The sequence below is a fragment of the Halichoerus grypus genome, chromosome 10 (genome assembly GCF_964656455.1).
Source record: "Halichoerus grypus chromosome 10, mHalGry1.hap1.1, whole genome shotgun sequence".
Taxonomy (NCBI): Eukaryota; Metazoa; Chordata; class Mammalia; order Carnivora; family Phocidae; genus Halichoerus; species Halichoerus grypus.
Genome location: NC_135721.1, coordinates 80,627,200 through 80,652,233, shown reverse-complemented (window position 1 = coordinate 80,652,233; position 25,034 = coordinate 80,627,200). Strand labels below are relative to the sequence as shown.

Genomic DNA, 25,034 nt, shown 5'->3' with positions numbered 1-25,034 from the left:
TTTGAGCCCCACGTTGGGTGTAGAGATTACTTAAAAATAAAATCATTCTAAGAAAAAATATGGAAAGGATTGTGTTAGGGGACAGTGAAATTTTCAAGTAAAAGATAATAGTTTCTCCAGTATGTTATAGATAATTACTAAAAAATAATAGGAAGTTTTTGCTAATTTTTGACCAATGACCAATTCTAATGGTTATTTTTTTACTGAGTAAAATATAGTTTACTTAAGTAACTCTTGGAGAAAGTCTTTCCAAATTTTCTAAGCAAACAGAATTTTAAGTGTGTAGTTGACCCTTGAACGATGTGGGGGCTGGGGCCACGACCCCCTGTGCAGTTGAAAATACTCATATAATTTTTTTTAAGACTTCATTTTTTTAAGTAATCTCTACACTCAGTTTGGGGCTCAAACTCAAAATCCTAAGATCAAGAGTCACATACTCTACGGACTGAGCGCCAGGAGCCCCTGCATAGAAGTTTTAACTCCCCAGAACTTCATTAATAGTCTCCTGTTGACTGGAAGCCTTAACATAAACAATTAACACTTGTTTTGTAAGCTGTATGTATTATATACTGTATTTCTACACTTAAATTAGAGAAAAGAACATGTTAAAATTATGAAGAGAAAATATATTTACAGTACTCTACTATATTTGTTGAAAAAAATTCTACAAAAATGTAGAACTACATTTCAAACGTATATTGTTCAAGGGTCAACTGTATATTGTTTTTTAATGGCTCCCCCACCCGCATTATACATGTTTGTGTACATATACATATAAGAATTTTTTTTTATTTTGTTTTAAATTTTATTTGAGATAGAGTGAGTGAGCATGAGTGGGGGGAGGGGCAGAGGGGCAAGCAGACTCAGCTTCTAAGTGTGGAGCCTGACTTAGGGTTCAATCCCAGGACCCTGAGATCATGACCTGAGCTGAAGTTAGACATTTAACCGACTGAGCCACCCCGCACCACAGTAAAATTTATTTTAAAGTAATTACATTTTTCACAAGAAGTTGCAAAGATTGTACAGAGAGGTTCTGTGTATATGTCACCCAGCTTTCCCCAGTGGCTACATGTTGCATAACTATAGTACAATATCAAAATCAGTAATTTGACATTGGTATAATGTGTGTGTATGATTTTTCATTTTATCACATGTATAGATTGGTGTAACCACCACTGCAATTAAAGTACGACACTGTTCCATCATCACAAACATCTCCCTTCATGCTGCCTCTTTTATAGTCCTACCTACCCTTCTTCCTGTCATTCTTAACCTCTGGGAACTACTAATTTGTTCTCCATATTTACAATTATGTAATTTCAAAATGTTATATAAATGGAATCATGCAATAGGTGGCCTTTTGATGTTAGGTTTTTTTCGTTCAGCATAATGCCTTTGAGATCAATCCAAGTTGGGTGTATCAGTAGTTTGTTCCTTTTATTGCTGAGTAGTATTTCCACAGTTTAACCATTTACTTTTGATGGACATTTTGGTTGTTTCTATTTTGGTTGTTTTTGGCTGTTATAAATCTCATATGAACAAGTGTGCACAGATTTTAAAATCTGAGATATTTTTAAAAACCTTAGAGGTAAATACCAGTAACATCAAGTTTTCTTGTTTCTGTAATAAGCAGCTGGGTTTTAAATATTAATCTAAAATGTCAGGTCTAAGTATATAGATTTCTTTACCTTTGTGTTAACCTCAAACATAATTTCCTATTGGCCTTGACAATCCAATTCATTTGATGACAAGGACATTAAGGAACATATATATTGATAGGAGTTTATTTTTCTTGTAAAATAGCTGCTTCTGAAGGATGTTGATTTTCTTTAGTAACTTTATTATTTATTTATTTATTTTTAAAGATTTTATTTATTTATTTGAGAGAGAATGTGCACGCCTGCGAGCATGAGCAGAGGGAGTGGCAGAGGGAGAAGCAGACTCCCTGCTGAGCAGGGAGCCGGATGCAGGGCTCCATCCTGGGACTCTGGGATCATAACCTGAGCTGAAGGCAGACGCTTAACTGAGCCACCTAGGCGCCCCTCTTTAGTAACTTTATTTATTTATTTATTTTAAAAGATTTTTATTTATTTATATAACAGAGTTAGAGAGCGTAAGTAGGCAGAGCGGCAGACAGAGGGAGAGGGAGAAGCAGGCTCTCGGCCGAGCGGGGAGCCCGATGCGGGGCTCGATCCCAGGACCCTGGGAGCATGACACGAGCCGAAGGCAGTCGTTTAACCGACTGAGCCACCCAGGCGCCCCTCTTTAGTAACTTTAAAGACACTGGTCTCTAGGAGTGCCTAGCTGGCTCATTCAGAGCCTGCAACTCTTGATCTTGGGGTTGTGAGTTTGAGCCCAATGTTGGGTGTAGAGATTACTTAAATAAAAACTTAAAAAAATACACTGTTGTCTAAAGCTAAACCTTCCTTATATTAGATTTTGCCCCCATTTCTTGAAATTGAAATGCATGAGACTCATAACTGTTAAGTAGAATAATTCTGTTTCTCCTAAAAGTTAAGGCTTACTTAAGGTAAATCGTTTTTTGGTATTTGTTTTAATGAATGGAAATATTGGTGAGAGGGCTTTTTCTCTTGAATATGAGAGTAGAGTTTTTGAAAAGCACCCATGAAGGTGTTGATCTTTTACTTACAAATTTTTTTGGAATATTTATTTTAGAGAAAGCGTGAGTGTGCCAGTGGGGGTAGGGGCAGAGGGAGAGAGAGAGACTCCAGCAGACTCCCTGCTGAGCGCGGAGCCTGTCATGGGCCTCAATCTCATGACTCTTGAGATCTTGACCTGATCTGAAACCAAGAGTCAGATGCTCAACCAACTGAGCCACCCAGGCGACCCACAAATTTTTAAACTTATAAGTAAAGTCTAGGTTTTTTTTGAAGATCTAGAAAGGCCAAGTGTAAGTTTATGGAAATGATGTAAAAGAAGGAGAGAGATTGGTGAAGGAGAGGGCAGTGAAACAGCACTAATGGAGAGCTTGGTCTTTGCTGTGGGGAGAGAGCAGTGAAAAGGTGAGTACAAGTTGATAAGGTAAAGTGGAATGATGGCTTCAGTTTTCTCAGTGAAGAGTGAATTGTGATCATAAGTTGAAAGTGTTGAAGGAAAGTGGGAAATGTGAGGAAAGATGAAGAGTATGAAGTAACCTTTTCAGGGAATGGAGAATTTGAATCTATATAGATAGAGGTCATATATAATTTTGTTCTAGGCATTACCAGTTTGGAGACTTGAGATTATGAAAGTTAGTTAGCCTGGTTGTGATCTCCCCAAATTCCCGAATGCCCTACCCCCAATTGCTCAACTGTTAGTGTATAGATAGGCACAGAGAAAGCAGTTGGTAGGGTTTTTCTAAGGAAAGGTAGAGGGAATTAATTGAGGGGATTAGTGAGCAAACAGTAATTATGGATATTAGGAATTAGGACATTTTAGCTTGACAGCGAAGGAAAATATGTGTTCTATGGAAAATTAAAACCTGGTGATATGAGTATATTGACAGAAGCTTTTTTTTTTTTTTTTTTAAGATTTTTTATTTATTTATTTGACAGAGACACAGAGAGAGAGGGAACACAAGCAGGGGGAGTGGGAGAGGGAGAAGCAGGCTTCCGGCAGAGCAGGGAGCCCGATGTGAGGCTCGATCCCAGGACCCTGGGACCATAACCTGAGCCGAAGGCAGACGCTTAACGACTGAGCCACCCAGGCGCCCCTTGACAGAAGCTTTCTTTCCATGTGGTAGAGACAAATATATGTGGCAGTGAGGGCATGTGTGCCCACAGTGAGGTGAAAGAATAAGAGAGGTATAATGATCTAAGTAGTATGACCAAAATACAGATTTTGAAGACCCAAGTCAATGCTAAGTGGATGGCTGAGACTGGAGTATAGAGCAAAGCCATGAAGATGAGGTAATTACCGAACCGAGTAGCCAGGCTATTGGGTATCTTTGTACATCTTTCCAATTGCTAATACTAGCGAGGGCTGTTAGGAAGGGAGTGTTTTATTCCAGTTGCTCATGAGGAGGAATGAATGGAAAAGCTGGATAGCATGTCCTTTGGAAGACAGGATTATAAGCAGGTGTGTGGGTGACATATGATTTGGAGGTGAGCAGTTTACTAACCCCACTTCTCTACTTGTATATAGGCTAGCAGAGAAAAGACCACCATGGCAGAGAAGTAACGGGGGTTATCTCAAGATAATACTCCATTTAGTTAAGGCTGGATGGTGAAGACTCTAAGATAGCAAAAAGAGTAGAAGCTTTAAAGTGGGAGCAGAGGGGGTAGGGGATTGAGTCAGATTTAGGGAGGTGCAGAACAATTTGGGGATAAGGACCCTGGTATGAGGATTGACTGGGGAGGCCTAGGCTTTTGGTGGTGACTGGGGTGTACAGGGATGTGGGGCAATAGTCCTTGCAGTCTGTGAGGTGTATATGCAGCTGTTGCTACTGTATAATCCTAGATGTTTCTCTCCACATAAATTTCTTGAGGTTTAGTTTCTGGGCTGGGAGCTGCTCTCTTTTATGAGAGTTGGGGTATATAAGATGGTACTTCTGGTGGTAATTTACTAAAGCTAGACACGGTGGAATGGTGCTCATAGGAACCATGATGTGTTTAAACTTGCACTGGTATTTCTCTAAATGAATGATGCTTTTTTAATAGGAACAGCTTTTAGATTGCAAAGGTGAAGATGGATGGAATAAGCTTTTTGACTTGATTCAGTCAGAACTTTATGCAAGACCTGATGATGTCTATGTGAACATCCGACTAGTAGAACTGTATCGCTCAAATAAAAGATTGAAGGATGCTGTGGGCCACTGCCATGAGGCAGAGAAGAACATAGCCCTGCGTTCAAGTTTAGAATGGAATTCATGTGTTGTACAGACCCTTAAGGTAGGTAAAAACTCTTGGGTCTCTACACTTCTATATAGACAGTCAATATACATCCCTTTGTATTTAAGCAGTGCTCTCTAAGACTTAAATTTCTTTCATTTATGTATAGCAACTGTGAAATGAACTTTTTACTAGGATGTTTTCAGTTTTATGATGGGTAGATTAGAGAGAAATTAAACTAATATATATATTTTTGGTGTTTTCATAGGCTGGTGTAAACATTAATATAGTTTTACAAGTATAGGGATGGGCAAAGTTTATAGGCATAAAATTAATTTGGTAATGCTTGATAAAGTTTTATAATTGAGTGTTTTTTCTACAAAATAGGAATATCTAGCATCTTTACAGTGTTTGGAGTCTGATAAAAGTAACTGGCAAACTACCAATAAAGACTTACTTCTGGCTTACGCTAACCTTATGCTTCTTACGCTCTCCACTAGAGATGTGCAAGAAAGTAGAGAATTATTGGAAAGGTATGTTGACTTAAGGAGAGTACTTCAGTGTCAATTATAGATTTTCTTTTTGTAGTGATTCAGCTCATTGGTGTAAACATCTTTACTGTATCGCTATTTCTGTAACGTACCCAGGGGTAATAGTTAATACAATAAACCACTTGGAATCTTATTTCTTTTGTGCGGATGTTATAATTGGTTTTGTATGACTTTGATTTTTAGAAAACTGTTATTCAGACTTGATTAAATTATTATAGTTATGTATCCAATGTTGGCATGCTTAATAAAGTCAATCCTGAAAATGTTCTATTTCATATTTTATTTCAAAAACAATATAATCTTGAGTGAAAATCAAAATAGACTTCCATCTGTCAGGTGTTGTAGTAGAAGTAGTTAGCATCACTAGTATTTCAGAAAACTCTTGATGTTTTAGCTTAGAAACAAGATAACATAATGTATGATTTTTCTGTTTTCCTAAATTTTGATTTTGAGGACTATATCTTCCACTTTATTAAGATAAATTTCATTGAACAGAAACATCACTTGGATTTGTATAAGAATGTTAGTTTAGAGCAGGGGTTGACTAGAGCTTGTAGGCCAGATATGGCTGACTGCCTGATTTTGTAAATACACTTTCATTGGAACACAGCTGTGCCTCTTGTTTTGTATTATCTATAGCTGCTCATATACTACAGTGGTGGAGTTGAGCAGCTGTGACACTGTGTGTCTGCAGCCAGATTAGTATGTGGCCCTATAGAAATAGTTTATCAATCCCTGGTTTAGACTGTCCATTTGTTTGAAAAGTAATTCTTGTTCCCCATCTGGTGTTAGGGGGTAGGGGGTAGTTTTCTTGAAGAATTTCTTAGTGTCCAAAGATAGTAGGGTAAGGGTAGCACCCAGAACCATTTTAACTTTCAGATGATTTTAGAAAATATTTAGGATGTTTTCTTTTGTACGACTTATATACGCAAACATTTTTGGTTACATGAGCAAATGAGGGTGGAAAAGACAATTTCTTAGTAGTACTGTAAAAATAATTTAAACTTCATGGATCCCCTGAAGGGGTCTTGAGAAACTCTAGGAGTTCCTGGAACTCACCTCCTATAAACCTACTTAGATAGAAATCATGCTTCACATTTCTATTAAATGTTGCTTTTCTTACAAAATGAAGTTCTGAGTACCATTTAGATTTAAAAGCACTAATTAGTACATTTACAAATAATAGTGAGGAATACAACTTAGGCCTGTAGTTATCTATATAGTAAGAGCAATTATGTTATTGATAACCTTAATATCTTATCAGTTATTTACTTATAATTTGAAAATGATGTGTCTAATATGAGAAATTCCAACTTCGAATTAAATAACGAAACCATGTGATCAAGAAGAAACTAGAAAATAGTTTTCCAGTTTTTGGTCAGTTATGAAAAATTCTCTATAGTCTGTAATCTTGTCATTTGATTTCCATCTTTTTTGTGATTGGAGGGCTGGAAATAACTGGAATAAGACCTTCTAGAGGTTAAGCTTGAAGTATAGGAAGTATGTGGAATAAAAATAAACACTAGATTCATAATTTATAAAGTAGAGAATAAGGATTATTAGTTTGAATGTGGACGATGAAGTTTGGAATAAATTCCTTTGTTGATTTAATTTTTAATTAACACATGAAACCATGATTATTCACAATGCAGTAGGTTTAATACCTGTTTAACAATTTAATATTGCAGTTTTGATAGTGTTCTTCAGTCTGTGAAATCTTGTGTGGGTGGAAATGATGAACTCTCAACTACTTTCTTAGAAGTAAAAGGACATTTCTACATGCATGCTGGTTCTCTACTTCTGAAGATGGGTCAGCATAGTGAAGTGCAATGGCGAGCTCTCTCTGAGCTGGCTACATTGTGCTATCTCATAGCATTTCAGGTAAGCTTTTTCTAGTTTTGGGTGCAGTTGACATTTCACTGAGATTGTTGTATTTCACATGGAGGTGTGTCCTGATAAATAGTAAAAATATGAATAAATCTGTAGACTTGAAATCAAAACGAAATAACTTGATAGCTGAAAAATAAGATATATACAGTATTGGTGACGTGAAATAGATAACGTTGATGCATTGTTGGTGGCAGTCTGTATTGCTATGACTTCACTGGAAGACTGCTTTGAAGAGTTTGATTTTTTTACTCTGCCATTTCTGGAAATCTGTAATAAGGAAATGGTCTCAAATATGGGTAAAATTTGATTCAAAAGATGCGCATGCATAACTTGGATGGAAACCTAAGTAAGTAAATTTTTGGAGATGGTTTACATAAGCTATGATAGAAGAATGTGTTTACCATAAGCACTTCAGTATGTTAATTGAAACATATGTTAATATGTATATAACATTAATGATATATATAACATATAATAATATATTTATCTTTGAAAACATGGTTCCATTCTTTATACATAAAACATGACATGAAGGAAATATGCCAAAATGTGAATGATTATTTTTAGATGTTGAGATGCTGGCTATTATCCCTTCCCAATCTATTTTTGTAGTTTTAATGTTTTCTTTAGTGAGCTTGTGTTAATTCTGAAATGAGAAGAAATAAACAGTCTGCCAACACCCTGGCTTATAAAAATTATTGGTAGTTTCAGAGAACTGTCTTTTGCTTGAGGGAAAGAAAAAAGGATTCACTGGAGAATTACTTTTAGGGAAGGTTCTTCCTCCTAGTTCATATTATATTGATCTTTTTTAAAACATTTGATATTCAGCTCACAATGTTAAGTGTTCCTATTTGCTCAGCAGAAGCATTTAGGTTCATGAAGAATATATGTATTAGTGAAAATTGTGAAGTTAATGACGTTTGCTAATTTATGTAGGCACTAAAAGGTTCTTATGATTAATATTTTAAAGAATCTTCAAGTAGGTGACAGTTATTTTTAATGAAAATTGGAATCTATAAAATATTTTTAAATATATATGATTTTTAAAGTTAATACAGAGTAAAAACTAAATTTCCTTCTTAAACCATTCACTCATATCTTTTCTACCATTCACTCATATCTTTTCTAACAGTGACTGTTAACCAGTTTTTTTGACTATTTAGAAGTTTTTCTGCATATGCAAGCATAAAATAACACCCTTTCTTTACTTTTAAAAACTCTTTACCTGAGTGAAGGTATGCTTTATCTGCTGTCTAATATCTTGCTTTTTTCATTGTTTTTCCATTGTCCCGTTTCAGCATATAGACATCTACCTCATTCTCTCTTTTACTTACCACACATTTCCATTGAATGGATAAATATTGGAAACCTCTTCGATGGTTGAATTTTATATTATCATGTGTTTGTAAAGCTTAATTATCAAATGATTATAAGCTTACAGGGGAAGCATGGACTGGCATAGAGGTCCTAAAAAAACATGTTAGGCCAGCTTCTTTAATGGATTTTCAGACTCTTGATCAAGGGAATGCTGTGGTATTAGTATATCTGCATTTTAGCTAGGCATTAAAGTTTGTCTTGAAACCATTTAATTCTGATGAGGAAATGTTGACTTGGGATGATGCGACTGAGTGGATTTATAACTAGTCACAAGTGAGAGCTGTAAAAGGGGCCAGTTTTATGAATGGAGGTCAGTTTGAAATAAAAAATAATGGTCACATTTTGTTTCTCATTTTGTGTGCTCTTCAACATCCAGAGACAGAGTTTGCCATCATGTTTAGAAAATGTGGATAAAAGCATAGGTCAAACTAATGTTTCTAAAATTCAAAATTGGAAATTTTTAGATTCATAAGGAATATATTTCCTTTGAAAAATTAATGTCTTTGAAAAAGCGTATCGTACGGTTTAAAATTTTAGTGTGTAAGGGTATACTGTGAAAACTCCTTCCTACTTCTGTTCTTTCAGTCATTTACTTCTCTTTCCTGGAGGAATTAATGATATTAATTTCTTGTGAGTTCTTCAAGGAGTGTAAATATGCATATACAAGCAAATAGATAAGCACACACTGTCCTACTCCCACTTCCCTTAAAAAGATCCAGATAGAAACATTCTGTACATTCTATTTCCTTTGCTTATTTTCATGAAATAAATGTTGGTGATATTTCCATGTCAGTATAGAAAGGATAGCATGAGTATTGTATCCTCATTTATTTTGATGGTTTCATATCATTCCAGTGTATGGGTATACCATAGTTTTTTGTTTTGTTTTGTTTTTTTTTAACGAGTTTCCTAAAGCCAAGACATTAGGTTACTTTTACTTTTTTTGATATGCTACCTCAAATAATTTTTTTTTAAGATTTTATTTATTTGAGAGAGAGAGAGCAAGCAGAGAGAGTTGGCAGAGGGAGAGGGAGAAGCAGGCTCCCCGTGGAGCAGGGAGCCTAACATGGGACTTGATCCCAGAACCCTGGTATGACCTCAGCCTAAGGCAGACGCTTAACCGACTGAGCCACTCAGGCTCCCCTCAGATAATTCTTTAATGAATAACTTGTGACAGTTCACATGTTTAAATTTATGGGTGAAATAAATTCTTGAAAGAAGAATCATTGTGTATCTGTGCATTTATAATCTAGAGCTTTTGCCAATTTTCCAACCTCACAGAAGTTGTACCAAACTACACTCCCACTACCAATTAAGAAAGTCAGTGAAATTTAATAGCAGTTATTCCAGCCAACTCTGCATTACTTTTAGGATATCTCCAGTAAGTGACCCTTGCCTGTGACTATTTTCAGTGATAAACTTTCACTACTTTTCAAGATAGCCTATTGCATTTTTGATAGTTTGGGTCTTTATGCTTCTTTATGTGGAGTAAAATAGCATTTTTCAGCCTGTTACCTATTGGTGTTTTGTTTTGTTTTGTTTTGGTGCTATTTAAAACACTGAACTCTTCTTTTTATGAGATAATTTTCTTAATATCTGAAGGGAGCTATTGTGTTTTCTCTTCACCATTCTATTTATTCATCATTTTTCCAGTTCTTCTTCATAAGATATGGCTTGGAGTCCTTTTGCACTCTTGGCTGTCCCACTTTATCCCAGTGGTATCACACATTATCCATGCTCTTTGAAAATGGGCTGTCTAGAGAATGGCACTAGAAAGTAATTTCTCAGAAGTTAGTTTTTGTAGGCACCTTTTACATATTATCTAAATTTCTTGATTCCCAGTTTTTTCCACTTGGAAAACTGCAATCCCAACTCAGTTTAACCATTGGCTAACTGTTCGTCATCAAAAAAGCACAGTGTAGTAGAAAGGAACATCTTACTATTGGAAATATGTGTATCACTAAATTAAGACTTTTGATTCTAAAATTACCAGGTTCCAAGACCAAAGATTAAATTAATAAAAGGAGAAGTTGGACAAAATCTGGTGGAAATGATGGCCTATGATCGTCTGAGCCAATCAGGTAATAGTAATGTTTAATTTTATTTTAAAAAGAAAAAAGGAAAATTTCTTTAGAGCACTTCTTATGATAATCTTCTGTCCTTTAGGAGATAATTTGTCATAATCATTTATTTCTCTTTACCATATTGGATGAGGGCAAGAGATAATAGAATTAGAAGAAATGTCTCCAGAAGGTAACAGATGTTTGATACTTTTTGCTCCTGGATGGAGAAACTCTTTAACCCCTCCTTTATCTATGCTAGAGCGTCCTTCTCAATGTTTTAAAGCACTTCCTGAACTAAGAATAATTAACTGATTGCCAGCCATTTAGCATCAGTAACTTATAAGAACCTGCTATGGGGAATATAAAGATGAAGAAGTCATGGATCTCTTATGAAACTGACAACATAGTAAAGAAGATGGAAGATACATACTTACATAGTGTTAGGCTTTTGGAATTTGTAAATTTATTCCCAGTTTTGACTATTTGAGATGGATCCTAAAGGTCTGTTGCATATAATCTGGTTTTGCTGAGGCAGAAACTTCATTGTTTGTGTAGCTAGCAAATCAAGCAATGAACCGAAGAAACATAATGCTTTAAGAAACAGTTTTGATATAAAATTGAATGAACTTTGTATAGAGCAAGTAGTAGTATTAAAGTTACCCTAAGCTTTGTCTGTAGTTTGGCTACTGGTCAGAGCATATATTGCTCCTCTATCCCACAGTTTGTTTTTTTGTGGGAGGTGGACTTCCAGTCCTTGAAGAAGTGACTGCATTTTTTTTCTTATGTCTCTCGTCTTCCTTTTCAAGGCTGTCATAAATGTTTTTGCGTAGTGTCAGTAAAATGAACTGTGTTTTAATGTCTTTGATCTGGACGTTCCTAAACTTGTCTGCAAATTTTCGGGGAGCTAAGTCTGATCTGACTGACCAGCAGAATTATTCCAAAGAGTGTTTTTTTTTTCCTTAAACAGCTTAATTGAGATGAAATTCGTATTGTATATAATTCATCATATAATCTATATAAGTGTACAACTCAGTGGTTTTTAGTGTGTTCACAGAATTGTGCAGCCATCACTGCAATCAATTTTAGAACATTTTCATCACCTAATGAAACCTCATAGCCATTAGCAGTCACTCCCCGTTTTCCTCCAAACCCTCTAGTCTTAGGCAACCACTAATGTTCTATCTCTTTTGATTTCCTTATTCTGGACATCTTATATAAATTAAATTACATGATACGTGGTCTTTCCTTTTGTGACTGACACTTCTACTTACCATAGTGTTTTCAAGATTTAGCCATGTTCTAGCATGTAGAACTTCATCCAAGGGAGTATTTTATTTTTTATTTATTTTTATTTATTTTTTAAAGATTTTTTATTTATTTTTATTTATTTTCTTAAAGTTTTTTTATTTATTTGACAGAGACAGTGAGAGGGGGAACACAGGCAAGGGGAGTGGGAGAGGGAGAAGCAGGCTTCCTAATGAGCAGGGAGCCCGACGTGGGACTTGATCCCAGGACCCTGGGATCATGACCTGAGCCAAAGGCAGATGCTTAATGACTGAGCCACCCAGGTGCCCCCAAAGGAGTGTTTTAAAAATAGAGTCCTCACCCCAAACCTGTGGAATCAATCTCTAGGAAGTGCAGCCTGAAAATAATTACTTTTTAAGAGCTTTTTCAAGGATGATTCTTCCCAGCTAGGTTTAAAAATCAGTCTATCAGATTAGAGAATTTGAGCTTGGCTCTGCTCTCCTGTGGCCACTTAAATGACACACTTTCCATCTAAAATGTAAATGCCGTAAGTACTTTTGGCATTTTTCAGACATATTCTGGTCTTCTCCTTCCTTTCACTCTAGCATGTAGATAAAGATAACTGTTAAACCTGTAGTCTGTGTTCATTTTTTGCATAAGCACCCTTTTTGTTCAGTTGTGGTTGCTGGGTTGGAGGGTTAGCTCTGAGCTGATCATGTTTTTTCTCCTTAGGGTATATGAATGAAACTATTGAGAGATGTGAGTAAAAATCTGTTTTTTAAATGATGGAAATAATTTGTTTTTCAGGACACATGCTGCTAAACTTAAGTCGTGACAAGCAAGATTTTTTAAAAGAGGTGGTAGAATCCTTCGCCAATAAAAGTGGGCAGTCTGCTTTGTATGATGCTCTGTTTTCTAGTCAGTCACCTAAGGATAGATCTTTTCTTGGTAATGATGATATTGGAAACATTGATGTACAAGCACCAGAGCCTGATGATTTGGCTAGATACGATGTTGGTAAGTTGTATCTTCTAAAGTAAACATTTTGTATCTTAATCCTTTTATTTTAGGAGAATAAAAGCAAAAAGAGAAATAATCTCATAATCTTATTACCCAGAAATAATGACTTAATATTTCCCTGTATTCCTTTGAGGTATTTTTGTGGGGGTGGGTAGGATGGTGTGAGGGGTTAGTAATGGTAGTGGTGGAATGTTTTTCTCTAAATAGTTGTTTATACTGTACATGTGATTGTCTTCTTTCATGAATTCTCTCCCTGTTTATCGGTTTCTGAAATAACTACTTTATTGGAAATATAATTTGTTATATGAATTAGCCGTAATTTGCTTGCCACTTTTCACTGTTTGGCATCTAAGATGTTTTCAGTTTTTTCACTGTGAAAAATAAAGTAGCTCTATTTCAGATTTTTCCATAGAGTTTTCTAAAACCAGAATTACTGAAGTAAAGTTGATGAACACCTTTAAGTCTCTTGCAAATTGCCATATTGCCATAAAGGTTGTACCTCTGTGCTTCCAAAAGCCCATAACCTTTTCAGTATTAAATTTCTTGTGGAAGAAAAGATCTGTTCACTATCCCAAGGGATTAATGTAGTGGTATCCCATTGTTTTAATGACTCTCTACTGAAAGGAAAATCCATTGTTAAAGGATTTCATACTGGGTGGCTTCTGTCACTACAGTGTTTTATTGAGCTCTAGTGATACCTTTTTTTTCTTAGATGGACTTGAAAGGAGCTCTTTTCATCATAACTGTTGGTATTAAAATTCCTAAACATGAAGTGTGACTACCTTTAGTAAGAACATGAGACTTTGCTTAGCATAAAACTTGCCCAGCTCTGATACAGAAAAGCAATTATAAAATTAAGATGCATTTATTGTGAGTAATTGGCAAAACTGATGGCGCAAGCAAGATTTCCAAAACCTCAAGCCAGTTTTTGTACTTTATTTCAGGTGCCATTCGAGCACATAATGGCAGTCTTCAGCACCTTACCTGGCTTGGCTTACAGTGGAATTCGTTGTCTGCCTTACCTGCAATTCGAAAATGGCTGAAACAGCTGTTTCATCATTTGCCCCAGGAAACCTCAAGACTTGAAACAAATGCACCTGAATCAATATGTATTTTAGATCTTGAAGTAAGCAAGGATTTTAACAAGTTAAATATTTTGAATTTTGTTTAATTTTTTTCTAACTTAAATTGATTTTTCTTTAAATAGGTATTTCTACTTGGAGTAATATATACCAGCCACTTACAATTAAAGGAGAAATGTAGTTCTCACTATAGCTTCTATCAGCCATTATGCTTGCCACTTCCTGTGTGTAAACAGCTTTGTACAGAAAGACAAAAATCTTGGTGGGATGCAGTTTGTAATCTAATTCACAGAAAAACAGTGTAAGTAGTAAAATAAAAACATTCCTTTAACATATTGCTTAAGTTTTTAACTTAAAAATCTATTTAAAAACTTACTGCCTAGGTATCTAATTCTCATGTGAAGATTGAGTTTGTCATGTGATGATTAACATACATGTAAGTTTTGAATTGTGTGTTTATAAATCAGTTTTATTAAACTTTTTTTTAGACCTGGAACCACAGCAAAATTGCGACTTCTAGTTCAGCATGACATAAACACGCTAAGGGGCCAGGAAAAACATGGCCTTCAGCCTGCCCTGCTTGTACATTGGGCAAAATGCCTTCAGAAAACGGTGAGTTCATTAAAGCGTAGGAATTTTTAAGAACATTACCTAATTTTTATAACAGACTTTCACTGAGCCTTTTAGTTCAAATAGTATCAGCTTATTTGCTTTATGCCAGGTGAAATGTATTTTTTTAATCTTGCCACAAAATAGTTAATAGTTTATATAAGCATTTAGAACAGTGCCTAGCACAGTAAATGTTACATAAGTATTAGCTGTTGTTATTACTTAATAACTAAGTTATGATAATTATTATCCAGCCTCAAAAATTTGTTTTAAATGTCGATAGCAGAAGGCCCTGTAGGTTAAGGGCATTATAGATCTTTATAAATATTTGAGGTCTGTTCTATGGCAAGGTTAGGTGTGGATGTTTAACTCTGTGACCAAACTATGACACTTACAGAGTGGCAGGTTTGGGCTATGTTAAATGGCAACATTTAAAAAACAGGACTGCCTCATTAGGTAGTATCATTGAAAGTGTTTAAAAGTTGGGTCTAGAATGATCACTGGTATTATTAAGGTGGTTGTTTATTCCAACATTTGGAAAGTGAGGTCTATGACTTGAGATTCTGTTTTGCCTTGATTTGAAATTTTAACCAGTTCAGACCATTTATAAAGGAATTTTTAGATTCTTTTATTTGTGTTCCTTAGGTTGTGTGCTTCTAACTTTCTATTTTAGGGCAGCGGTCTTAATTCTTTTTATGATCAACGGGAATACATAGGCAGAAGTGTTCATTATTGGAAAAAAGTTTTGCCAATGTTGAAGACAATCAAAAAGAAGAGCAGTATTCCTGAACCTACGGACCCTCTGTTTAAACATTTTCATAGTGCAGACATTCAGGTAATGGAGGATCCCTTTGTGAATGAACTGGAGATGTGGATTTCCAGTTTATAAACAAAGAAATAGAAGTATAAACTGTTTAAATCAATTGCCTGGCTCTTTGACCCTTGTCTTGTTTTCAAAATCCACTAGCTGTCACAAAACATGGCAGAAAAGAAGACTGAGCTGTTAATTAGATCATGTGAAATCTTTGGGAAATCACTTGGGTTTGATATTCTGGGGAGAGGCAGTTGGACTAAAAATTACTAAATGTGTTTAGGCATCTGAAGTTGGTGAATACGAGGAAGAAGCACACATAACATTTGCTATATTGGATGTAGTTAATGGAAATATAGAAGATGCTATGACTGCTTTTGAATCTATAAAAAACGTTGTTTCTTACTGGAATCTAGCACTGGTAAGTAGATGTTGTACGTGAATTAAAAGTTTTTTTATTTTAAAGACCTAATTGTTTCATAAAAGCATTCTTTGTATAGATTTTTCACAGAAAAGCAGAAGACATTGAAAATGATGCCCTTTCTCCTGAAGAACAAGAAGAGTGCAAAAATTACCTGAGAAAGGCCAGGGATTATCTAATAAAGATTTTAGATGACAGTGATTCCAATCTTTCAGTGGCCAAGAAGGTAAGCTACAGGCTCTCTGTACTTTCTTACTATTGCTGACTGGATGGTAAGTATTTTTACTTTGGTTTTATATTTTGATAATTTCAAAAACAGTAATACTACAGAAACGGTGAAAATATTAGCATTGCACTGTATCTTAGGTTTCTTTTCTTAAACTTGGGAATCTAACTTTCTGTTCTATAAAAATACTTGTTAGGGAATTTAGAAAAGGTTTCTAAGGCAGAATATTTATTTTTGTTATCTTGGCAGTGCAATCAAAGCAAATATTGCAGCCTAAGCACCGGTTGTTAATGAATTTGGCAATTAAACATTTCACTGAAATTGAAAGTAGTTGCTGACACCTTCAGAGCATTTCTTCTCATCTTTTATCTTTTTTCTGTCAGCAGTTTGAGACTGTCATGATGGTATTAACTTTAGTTATGTTCAACCTTCCAGGTATTTTGTTGATTAATTCATGTTGCTGCTCTTACGTTAGGATTGTTATTATCTGGTACATTCTAGCATCTATGTTTCTCTCCCCACTCAAAATTAATAAAAATCAGTAGCTTATTTTGTTCATGTGGAAAAACTTCCCAAGTTAACATTCCTCTACCATTATTATGGTTAACAGAAGGGACAGGAACATCATAGACTTTAGAGTCAGAAGACTTTAGATTACACAACCGTTTCTTGTGTGTTCCGATGTAAAGTATAAAGTGCTTATTAGACAAAAGTGAGAACATAAAAGTAAATTAATAAAGTCTTTGTATTTATTTCAGAGTTGTTTATTTTTGCAAAACTAAAGTCTTTGATTCATGCCTTTTGTTTTTAGTTGCCTGTGCCACTGGAGTCTGTAAAAGAGATGCTTAATTTGGTCATGCAGGAACTTGAGGACTATAGTGAAGGAGGTCTTCTTTATAAAAATGGTTCTTTGCGAAATGCAGATTCAGAAATAAAACATTCTACACCATCTCCCAGCATATATTCTCTGTCACCAAGTAAAAGTTACAAGGTAAGTAGAAAGAAAATGAATCACTCCAGTGCAGAATGTTTCTGTTCTCAATGTCTTAAGTACTTTCTTTTGTTATTTTTTTTTAGTATTCTCCCAAAACACCACCTCGATGGGCAGAAGATCAAAATTCTTTATTGAAAATGATCTGCCAACAAGTAGAGGCCATTAAGGTAAATCACTTAATATCTCTAAACTGCCTCTCTTATTCCAAGATTTCTTCCTTGACCACTCCCTCACTTCCTTGTAAAGCTGTTCAAAATGTCCCTTTGCCATGCTACTATAGAGTCATACTGTTTTGTATAGTTTACCTTGACACTTAACCATATTATTTCTCCCATTTTTTAATTTTAATTTTAATTTTTTAAACTGTAATTCCAGTGTTGTTAACATAGTGTTACATTAGTTTCAGGTGTACAATATAGTGACTCAGCAATTCTGTATGTTCCTCAGTGCTTATGAAGATAAATGTATTCTTTTTTATTTTTTTCAATTTTTTATTTGAATTCAGTTAACATATAGTATATTATTAGTTTTAGGGGTAGAATTTAGTGATTCATCGGTTATATATAATACCCAGTGCTCATTACATCAAGTGCCCTTAATGCCCATCACTCAGTTATCCCTCCCTACCCCCCCAGCAACCCTCAGTTTGTTCCCTACAGTTAAGAATCTCTAATGGTTTGCCTCCCTCTCTTATTTTATTTTTACTTTCCTTCCCATATGTTCATCTGTTTTGTTTCTTAAATTCCACATGAGTGAAATCATATGGTATTTGTCTTTGACTTATATTTCACTTAGCATAATACCCTTTAGTTCCATCCACGTCATTGTACATGGCAAGATTTCATTCTTTTCGATGGCTGAGTAATATTTCATTGTATATATATACCACATATATCTTCTTTATCCATTCACTATTGATGGACACCTGGGCTCTTTCCATAGTTTGGCTCTTGTGGACATTGTTGCTATAAACATTGGGGTGCATATGTCCCTTTTAATCACTATGTTTGTATCCTTTGGGTAACTACCTAGTAGTGCAGTTGCTGGGTTGTAGAGTAGCTCTATTTTTAACTTTTTGAGGAACCTCCCTACTGTTTTCCAGAGTGGCTGCACCGGTTTGCATTCCCACCAAGATAAATGTAGTCTTAATCCCTGTCACCTCTTTCATTCATTCCTTCACCCACCTCCCCTTTGATAACCATCTGTTCTCTGTAGTTGAGTCTGTTTTTTTTGGTCCCCTCCCCCCCATTTTGTTTCTTTAAATTCCACATACGAGTGAAATCGTATGGTATTTTTCTCTGGCTTATTTTGCTTAGTATTATACTCTCTAGATCCATCCACATTGTTGCAAATGGTAGGATTTTGTTCTTTTTATGACTGAATAATATTCCATTGTATATATATATACCACGTCTTTTTTTAATACATTCATCTATCATTGGACACTTGTGCTGCTTCCATATCTTGGCTATTGTAAATAGTGCTGCAGTAAACATAGGGGTGCATATATCTCTTCGAATTAGTGTTTTCGTATTCTTTGGGTAAATACCCAGTAGTGTGATTACTGGTAGTTCTGTTTTTAATTTTTGAGCAACCTCCAAACTGTCTTCCACAGTAGCTGCACCAGTTTGCATTCCCACCAACAGTGTATGAAGATTCCTTTTTCTCCACATCCTTGCCAACACTTAACTGTTTCCTGTGTTTTTGATTTCAGCCATTCTGACAGGTGTGAGGTGATATCTCATTGTGGTTTTGAATTGCGTTTCCGTGATGTTGAGCATCTTTTCATGTGTCTTTAGGCCTTAACCATATTTTTGAAATTACTTGTTTCTGCTTCCTCTACCAGGTGTGAAGGCTTCAAAGGGAAAGACTCTTTAATCCAAAATATAGCAGCATTCCTGACATAGACGTGGTTCCCAAGTGATTGAATTGAACTAGTGAAATAAAACTAATCATATGTTGGTCTAGGAGTTCATTTCTCAGACTGATTGGTTGTGCGTGTCATTTTTTATAGCTAGATATTGATATGTGGTCTAAGTTTCAAAAAGTCTGTCTTTTTAGTAGTTTCATAAGAATTTAATATGTAAGGAAATGGTTATGTATTAATGATCTTATTTTAGCTGTATGAAAGTAATCTAACTGTTAGGCTCAAAGGAGCTTTATTTACTTGTTTGGAATTGGAAGTACATGTAGGTTGTTTCATGCTCATTGGGCAAGAACTAAAGCACCTATACTTTTGAAGTTACAGCAAGGATATCGTGATGTGTGCAGTTATTATAGTGTTATCAGCAATGTGTGAGACTTAACAAAAGTGCTGTTTGGAGGGGAACAAAATTTTGAATTTGTACAAAGATTTTGTATGTTAATTTTATATAACCGTGGCCTATTAATATTACATACCATCTTGGCTTACCTTATGGGTTTAGGCACCCAGCGTTGTATTCTTTGGAAGTGTAGTGGAACATTACTCTGTGTTCCTGAAAAACTGGGTTTTAGGACTAACTCTGCCACTAATTAATGCTCTTGAGCCAGGCATTTCTTTACATTTTCTTTACTTTGCTTGGCTTCTCATCTGAAATGTGGGAATTGTTGAAACCAGTTCTCAACACATTTTCTAGTTGTTTGAATTTTTAAAATTATGGTTATAGCATTAATTGCATGTTTAGAACTATAGTGACTACTCAATTTTTCCAGGTGATTCCATCAGTTTCTTATTTTTTTGGATGTGTAGCATCTGGGCTAAATACGGTAGATGGATGAAGGGGGAATAATTTATTTAACTTGAAAATTCAAGATAGCTTTGATCTCCATATTTATGGCTTTTGGGAAATACCTATTTGGAACCACTTTCAGAAGGAGAAAGCAGACATGCTGTTGTATGTGTCTGTGACGTCACTTATAGCTGGTTGGATCCCTGGACCCATATACAGATATTTGATACTGTTTTCAAAAATGACTGTTGACTGATACCACTGTAGTTTCTTTGGAAAAAGATAAGTGCCTGTTTTGTAAGGGACATTTTGTAATTTCTGGGGTTGGGGAGGGTGTAGTCATTTAGTTGTCTGTAAAACAACAGAGATCTGGTAAGTAGCCACATAGTTACCATTAGAAAGCAGTGTGTCCTCTGTGTTGGCAGCAGAGTGGTATTATGAAAACATATTTGGAGTAAAATCTGGTTTGAATTCCAGCTGTGCTATTTCCTGCATCTTTTTTTTTTTTTTTTTCTCAAAATGTGAGTTAATATTGCTTATGTATGTAAGGATTGAGAATTTAAGTAAAATGCCTGGACTATATTATTATATACATAATATATTCTGAGCAGGTATCAGTTATTTTCCCTTTCCTAGTGAATCATTAGAGCATCAGCCTTGAAGGATTTGTAGTGTTTTGTTACATCAGTTGTGTGTAGGTGGAAAGCTAGTATTGGGAGGTAATTTGGAACATTGAGTAGCCTAGATGGACCGGAGAGGAAAGCAACGGTGAAAGGAGGTGCCGGAAGGGTGTTTGGGGCAATACTTCTGAGGACCAAGAATATCAGAGAAGTTTAATTTGTAGGTACTTGTGTTTTTGAACAGGGAGGTGTCTTGGCTAGAACTCAACTTTAGGGGCACCTGGGTTGTTCATTTGGTTAAGTGTCTGCCTTTGGCTCAGGTCAGAATCCCAGGGTCCTGGGATTGAGCCCCCCTGCCCATTGGGCTTCCTGCTCAGTGAGGAGTCTGCTTCTCCCTCTTCCTCTGCCCCTTCACTTGCTGTCTCTTGCTCCCCCCTTTCTCAAATAAATACATAAATAAAATCTTAAAAAAAAAAACCCTCAACTTTGGAAAGATTAATGTAGGCAAGTATGGAGTGGAAATGGAGATGAAGCCATCTAGGAGGTTATCAGTTTAGGTGATAGCTAACTCTAGAATGAATTAGGTAATATGGTAGTAAGGAATGAAAGAATGGGAGGAAATAAATTGGTTTTAACAAATTAAGGATCATTTTCTTAGTTGAGCACCTGATACACAGATCTTACTGGAATATCGAATCTCTAAAAACACATCATCAAGTATTTAAAGTATTTAAATTTAAAATACCTGTTTGCTCTGGCACTGTTTCTGGCATGGTACAGTTGCTTATAGTTGTTTTCTTCCTTCCAACAGAAAGAAATGCAGGAGTTGAAACTACATAGTAGTAACTCAGGGTCCCCTCATCGTTGGCCTGCAGAGAATTATGGACCAGATTCCGTGCCTGATGGATATCAGGGATCACAGACTTTTCATGGGGCTCCACTAACAGGTTAGTTTGAAACTGGATAATTCCAAATTTTAGTAAAGTCACTGTACTTCCTCCTCCTCTACACAGATAACTTGTGAACTCACCTTGTCTATATATATTTGTTTATATACATGTTTATACATGTCTGCTTATATGTTTCTTAAGCCGTGTGTGGTATTACTGAGATTTTTATAACTCTAAGCAGAAACAAAACAAGCTTTATCTGATCCTTTAATACATATGTCAGAGAAGCTGAGACTGAGGTAGAACTATTCCTGACTTTTGGAAAATGTTACCTGATATTGTTGTGCATTAAGAGATGGCTAAATAAAACCTCAGGATTTATTTTGGTGATATACTTAAGGTATGACATTCATTTTGAAATACCATGGTCATACAAAGAAGGAAGGAGTTGGAGCTGGGCCATATTGAAATTTGAAGTTGTGCTCTCTAGTACATAGTGACCTCTTGAGTCAGTTTGTGTGTTTGAAATGTGGAGATAAAACTTGCCTCTCATTATTGTGAGCATTTGTGTATGTGTAGGTGTGTTAGAGTGTGTAGTAAACAATGAACCAGGGGTGTCCTGTGGGTTGTCTGTGTGCAGAAGTGCTTTGTGCATGTAATTTCCTTTAATCATGGTAACCCAGAATGGTAGATACCATTATGAATTTTTTTTTTAAAGATTTTTTATTTATTTGAGAGGAGAGCATGAGCAGGGGGTGGAGGGGCAGAGGGAGAGGGAGAAGCAAGCAGTCTCTTCGCTGAGCAGGGAGCCTAAACACAGGGCCTGATCCCAGGACCCTGGGATCGTGACCTGAGCTGAAGGCAGACGCTTAACCAACTGCACCACCTAGGTGCCCCATGAATTCTATTTTTATAGATGAAGAAATGGGTTTAGAAAGGTTATGTAATTTATCCATTATTGTATAGCTAATTATTGGTAGAGCCGGGGTTCAAACCTCAGTGGTCTTACGATATATTGCCCACAGGCAGCCAGAAATGTTGATAAAAACAGGTTTCCTTGACATGAGATAGATTCCTGAAATGGTGGTAGTATGCTTTTTTTTTCCTAACTGGTTTTAACCCAGGGAAGATTTAGAATAGTATGTTCCAGTTTAGATGAGCACATTTATGTGATGGTCCGTTGGGCCGTACTGAAAGCAGCCTCACTATCCTCTTTTGACAGCGTCTTTTAATGTAGGCAAAATAATAGGAAATCTTTGTAAAGTCAGACTTATTAAATGTCATGAGTCATGGTTAAATAGATATATGAGATGTGTCAAGAGTTCACACATTGCTCACTTAAAAACCCTGTGCACTGTGTAGAGCCTGGCATAGAGAAGATAAGTAAACTGGCTAGCCTTTTCTAGGGCTTTTTGAGTGCTGTGTGGAATTGATCATTTGGCACCTTTTGAGTCACAATTTCCATTTCTTCTGTGTACAGACATAAAAGGTCTTCTGGTTGTTAAACATAACATTCACATTGTCTCATTTTATTCTTGCAATTACCCTATGAAATGTATAGAAGCAGCACATCCTCATTTTACAATTGAGAAAAATGGAGACCCCAAACAGCTGATTGACAAGGTCGCAAAGCAGCTTTGTGGCCCTGAAAGGTAGAGAGCTCAAGTCCCCCGTTTCGCATTCCTGTGCTCATAGATTTATTTTTCTTAATGAAAGTAAAAGTGTACCAAGATGTTCCTTGTCTTTTTAAAAGAAAATGATAAAAAACAATGATTAATAAGCTTACAGGAAATATTCAGAAGTACTAGTAAACTAAAAACTACCACATAGAGTGCTATTAACATTTTTGGAGCATTTCCTTCTGGTCCTTTCTCTTTGTATATGTAAAGAATTTTTAGTGAGATTTTTATCATTATTATGTTGTATGTAGATGAGTAGTCTGTTTTTTAAATATTAGAGTTCTGAGCATTTTTCTTAAATATTTTTTGAAAATACGGTTAATGAATACAGGTTTTTGCATCACGTAGAAGTACTGCAAATTTTATTCCCTTATTATTTCCAGTTTGCGGTTATAAATAATGCTGTGGACACATTCTTAGGATTGTTAGTGTATTTAAAAAATTCTTCTAGGTTGGAAAATTGCTTTCCGGAAAAGCTATGCCAGTTTACATTCTTTAACCACCATTATCTGATAGTGCCCATCTCATTGCATTCTTGCTTAGTGTTAACGATTATTGGTTTCTAAAAACCTTCACCAATTTTTAAAAACAAAAATGGTATCAGTTTTTATTTTTTATACTGGGCGTGTTCAACACTTTATAATCTTTTATATTTCTGAGTTATCTGTTTATTTGGTACTTTTTTCCTAGTAGATTATTTTTAGTAGGTTTATAAGAACTCTTTAATTTTTTTTTCACTATTAAGAGTCACTAGTCACAATAAAGTCACTAGTTAAATTTTCAGACTTTATGATTCTTGGCTCATATCCATCAGCTTGTTCTGTGTTCTGTTCCTTTTTTCTCCCCAGAATGTTTCCAAAATAATCATCTTTACCAGGCAGTTCCATTAGTTTTCCAAATTCAAACTTGGGCTTCTTTAGCAATTTTTACTTTTCTAGTCACTGTAAAGAGAACATAAATAGCCTGACTAGTCTTTTCTAGGTCTTTTTTAGGGCTTTCTAGAATCAATTGTTTAGCACCTCTTGGGTCACAATTTCCATTTCTTCCATGTCACGGCATAAATGGTCTTTAAGTTGTTTTGTTTTCTGATAAAACTTTCATAAAACAAATTAAGCTTTGCTATGAACATGAGTGTCTTCTAGTTGTTAGTTTCCTGGTGAAACTCATACAAAACTGATGGAACAAATAGTTTGGACATCAACATGAGTGTCAGTCATGATGTGCCCTTTTTTTTAAAAGCCAAGGAACACATTTTGTGTTACCCGTGAGATTCTTTGCATGAATTTATCAGGTGATTTTTGAATGGAACATTTTCAGCTTGAGTTTATAAAATGCAGTCTTATCTTTCCGCAAATTTTTAAGGCTCATTTTAAAAACATTGCCCTGAGGCCAATCAGATGCATTTTGGTTCTTTAAGTCCTTCCTGTGACTAGTGTATTCCAAGTATTTCTGATGTTGAACATAGACTGTGCTTTCATATCATACCAATCTTTCTTAGAAAATGGACCAAACGCTTTCTTCTTGGCTCCTTTTTTGATGCTTGTTGTGAGGCGCTTGTTCTTGTTGACCACTGTGGTGCTGCTCTCTTATTCCTCATGTGTCATATTTAGGGGTTTTTCCTAGTTTGTCATTTGATAATCTTCTTTATGGTATATTTTGATGTATAGAAATTAAAAAAAAATCTATAGTTAAATCTTTCTTTGATTTCTATTGCTTTTGTAATTTATAGTTCTTGCCTAGATAGTCTTAACTGTAGTATAGACTTTTTTAACTGTTTTCTTTCTTTTCTTTTTTTTTCTTTTTTTTTTTTTTTAGTTGCAACTACTGGCCCTTCAGTATATTATAGTCAGTCACCAGCATATAATTCCCAGTATCTTCTCAGACCAGCAGCTAATGTTACTCCCACAAAGGTAACAAAGGAATAATTTATACATTTATAAATATCTCCTTTTTAATTGTTCAGGCTTCCTTCAAAGAAATTCAAGAAGTAGTTCAGCATTAAACTTTTATGTCCCA

At 35.4% G+C, this 25,034-nt stretch overlaps 1 protein-coding gene across 4 annotated transcripts in view; it reads left to right on the top strand.

The window, feature by feature from the left end:
* Positions 1-25,034, top strand: part of LOC118525972 (E3 SUMO-protein ligase RanBP2) — an 81,960-nt gene that overhangs the window by 32,135 nt on the left and 24,791 nt on the right. For 3 of the 4 annotated variants that reach the window (XM_078056680.1, XM_036076905.2, XM_078056681.1), the window contains exons 5-19: positions 4,659-4,889; positions 5,217-5,362; positions 7,069-7,261; positions 10,641-10,728; positions 12,763-12,972; positions 13,920-14,101; positions 14,183-14,358; positions 14,546-14,669; positions 15,340-15,501; positions 15,761-15,898; positions 15,978-16,124; positions 16,936-17,115; positions 17,202-17,285; positions 21,261-21,396; positions 24,834-24,928. In XM_078056680.1, the coding sequence (XP_077912806.1) occupies positions 4,659-4,889; positions 5,217-5,362; positions 7,069-7,261; positions 10,641-10,728; positions 12,763-12,972; positions 13,920-14,101; positions 14,183-14,358; positions 14,546-14,669; positions 15,340-15,501; positions 15,761-15,898; positions 15,978-16,124; positions 16,936-17,115; positions 17,202-17,285; positions 21,261-21,396; positions 24,834-24,928 (2,292 nt within the window). The remainder of the gene's footprint in view (positions 1-4,658; positions 4,890-5,216; positions 5,363-7,068; positions 7,262-10,640; positions 10,729-12,762; positions 12,973-13,919; positions 14,102-14,182; positions 14,359-14,545; positions 14,670-15,339; positions 15,502-15,760; positions 15,899-15,977; positions 16,125-16,935; positions 17,116-17,201; positions 17,286-21,260; positions 21,397-24,833; positions 24,929-25,034) is intronic. The other variant, XM_078056682.1, reaches the window with a different exon arrangement.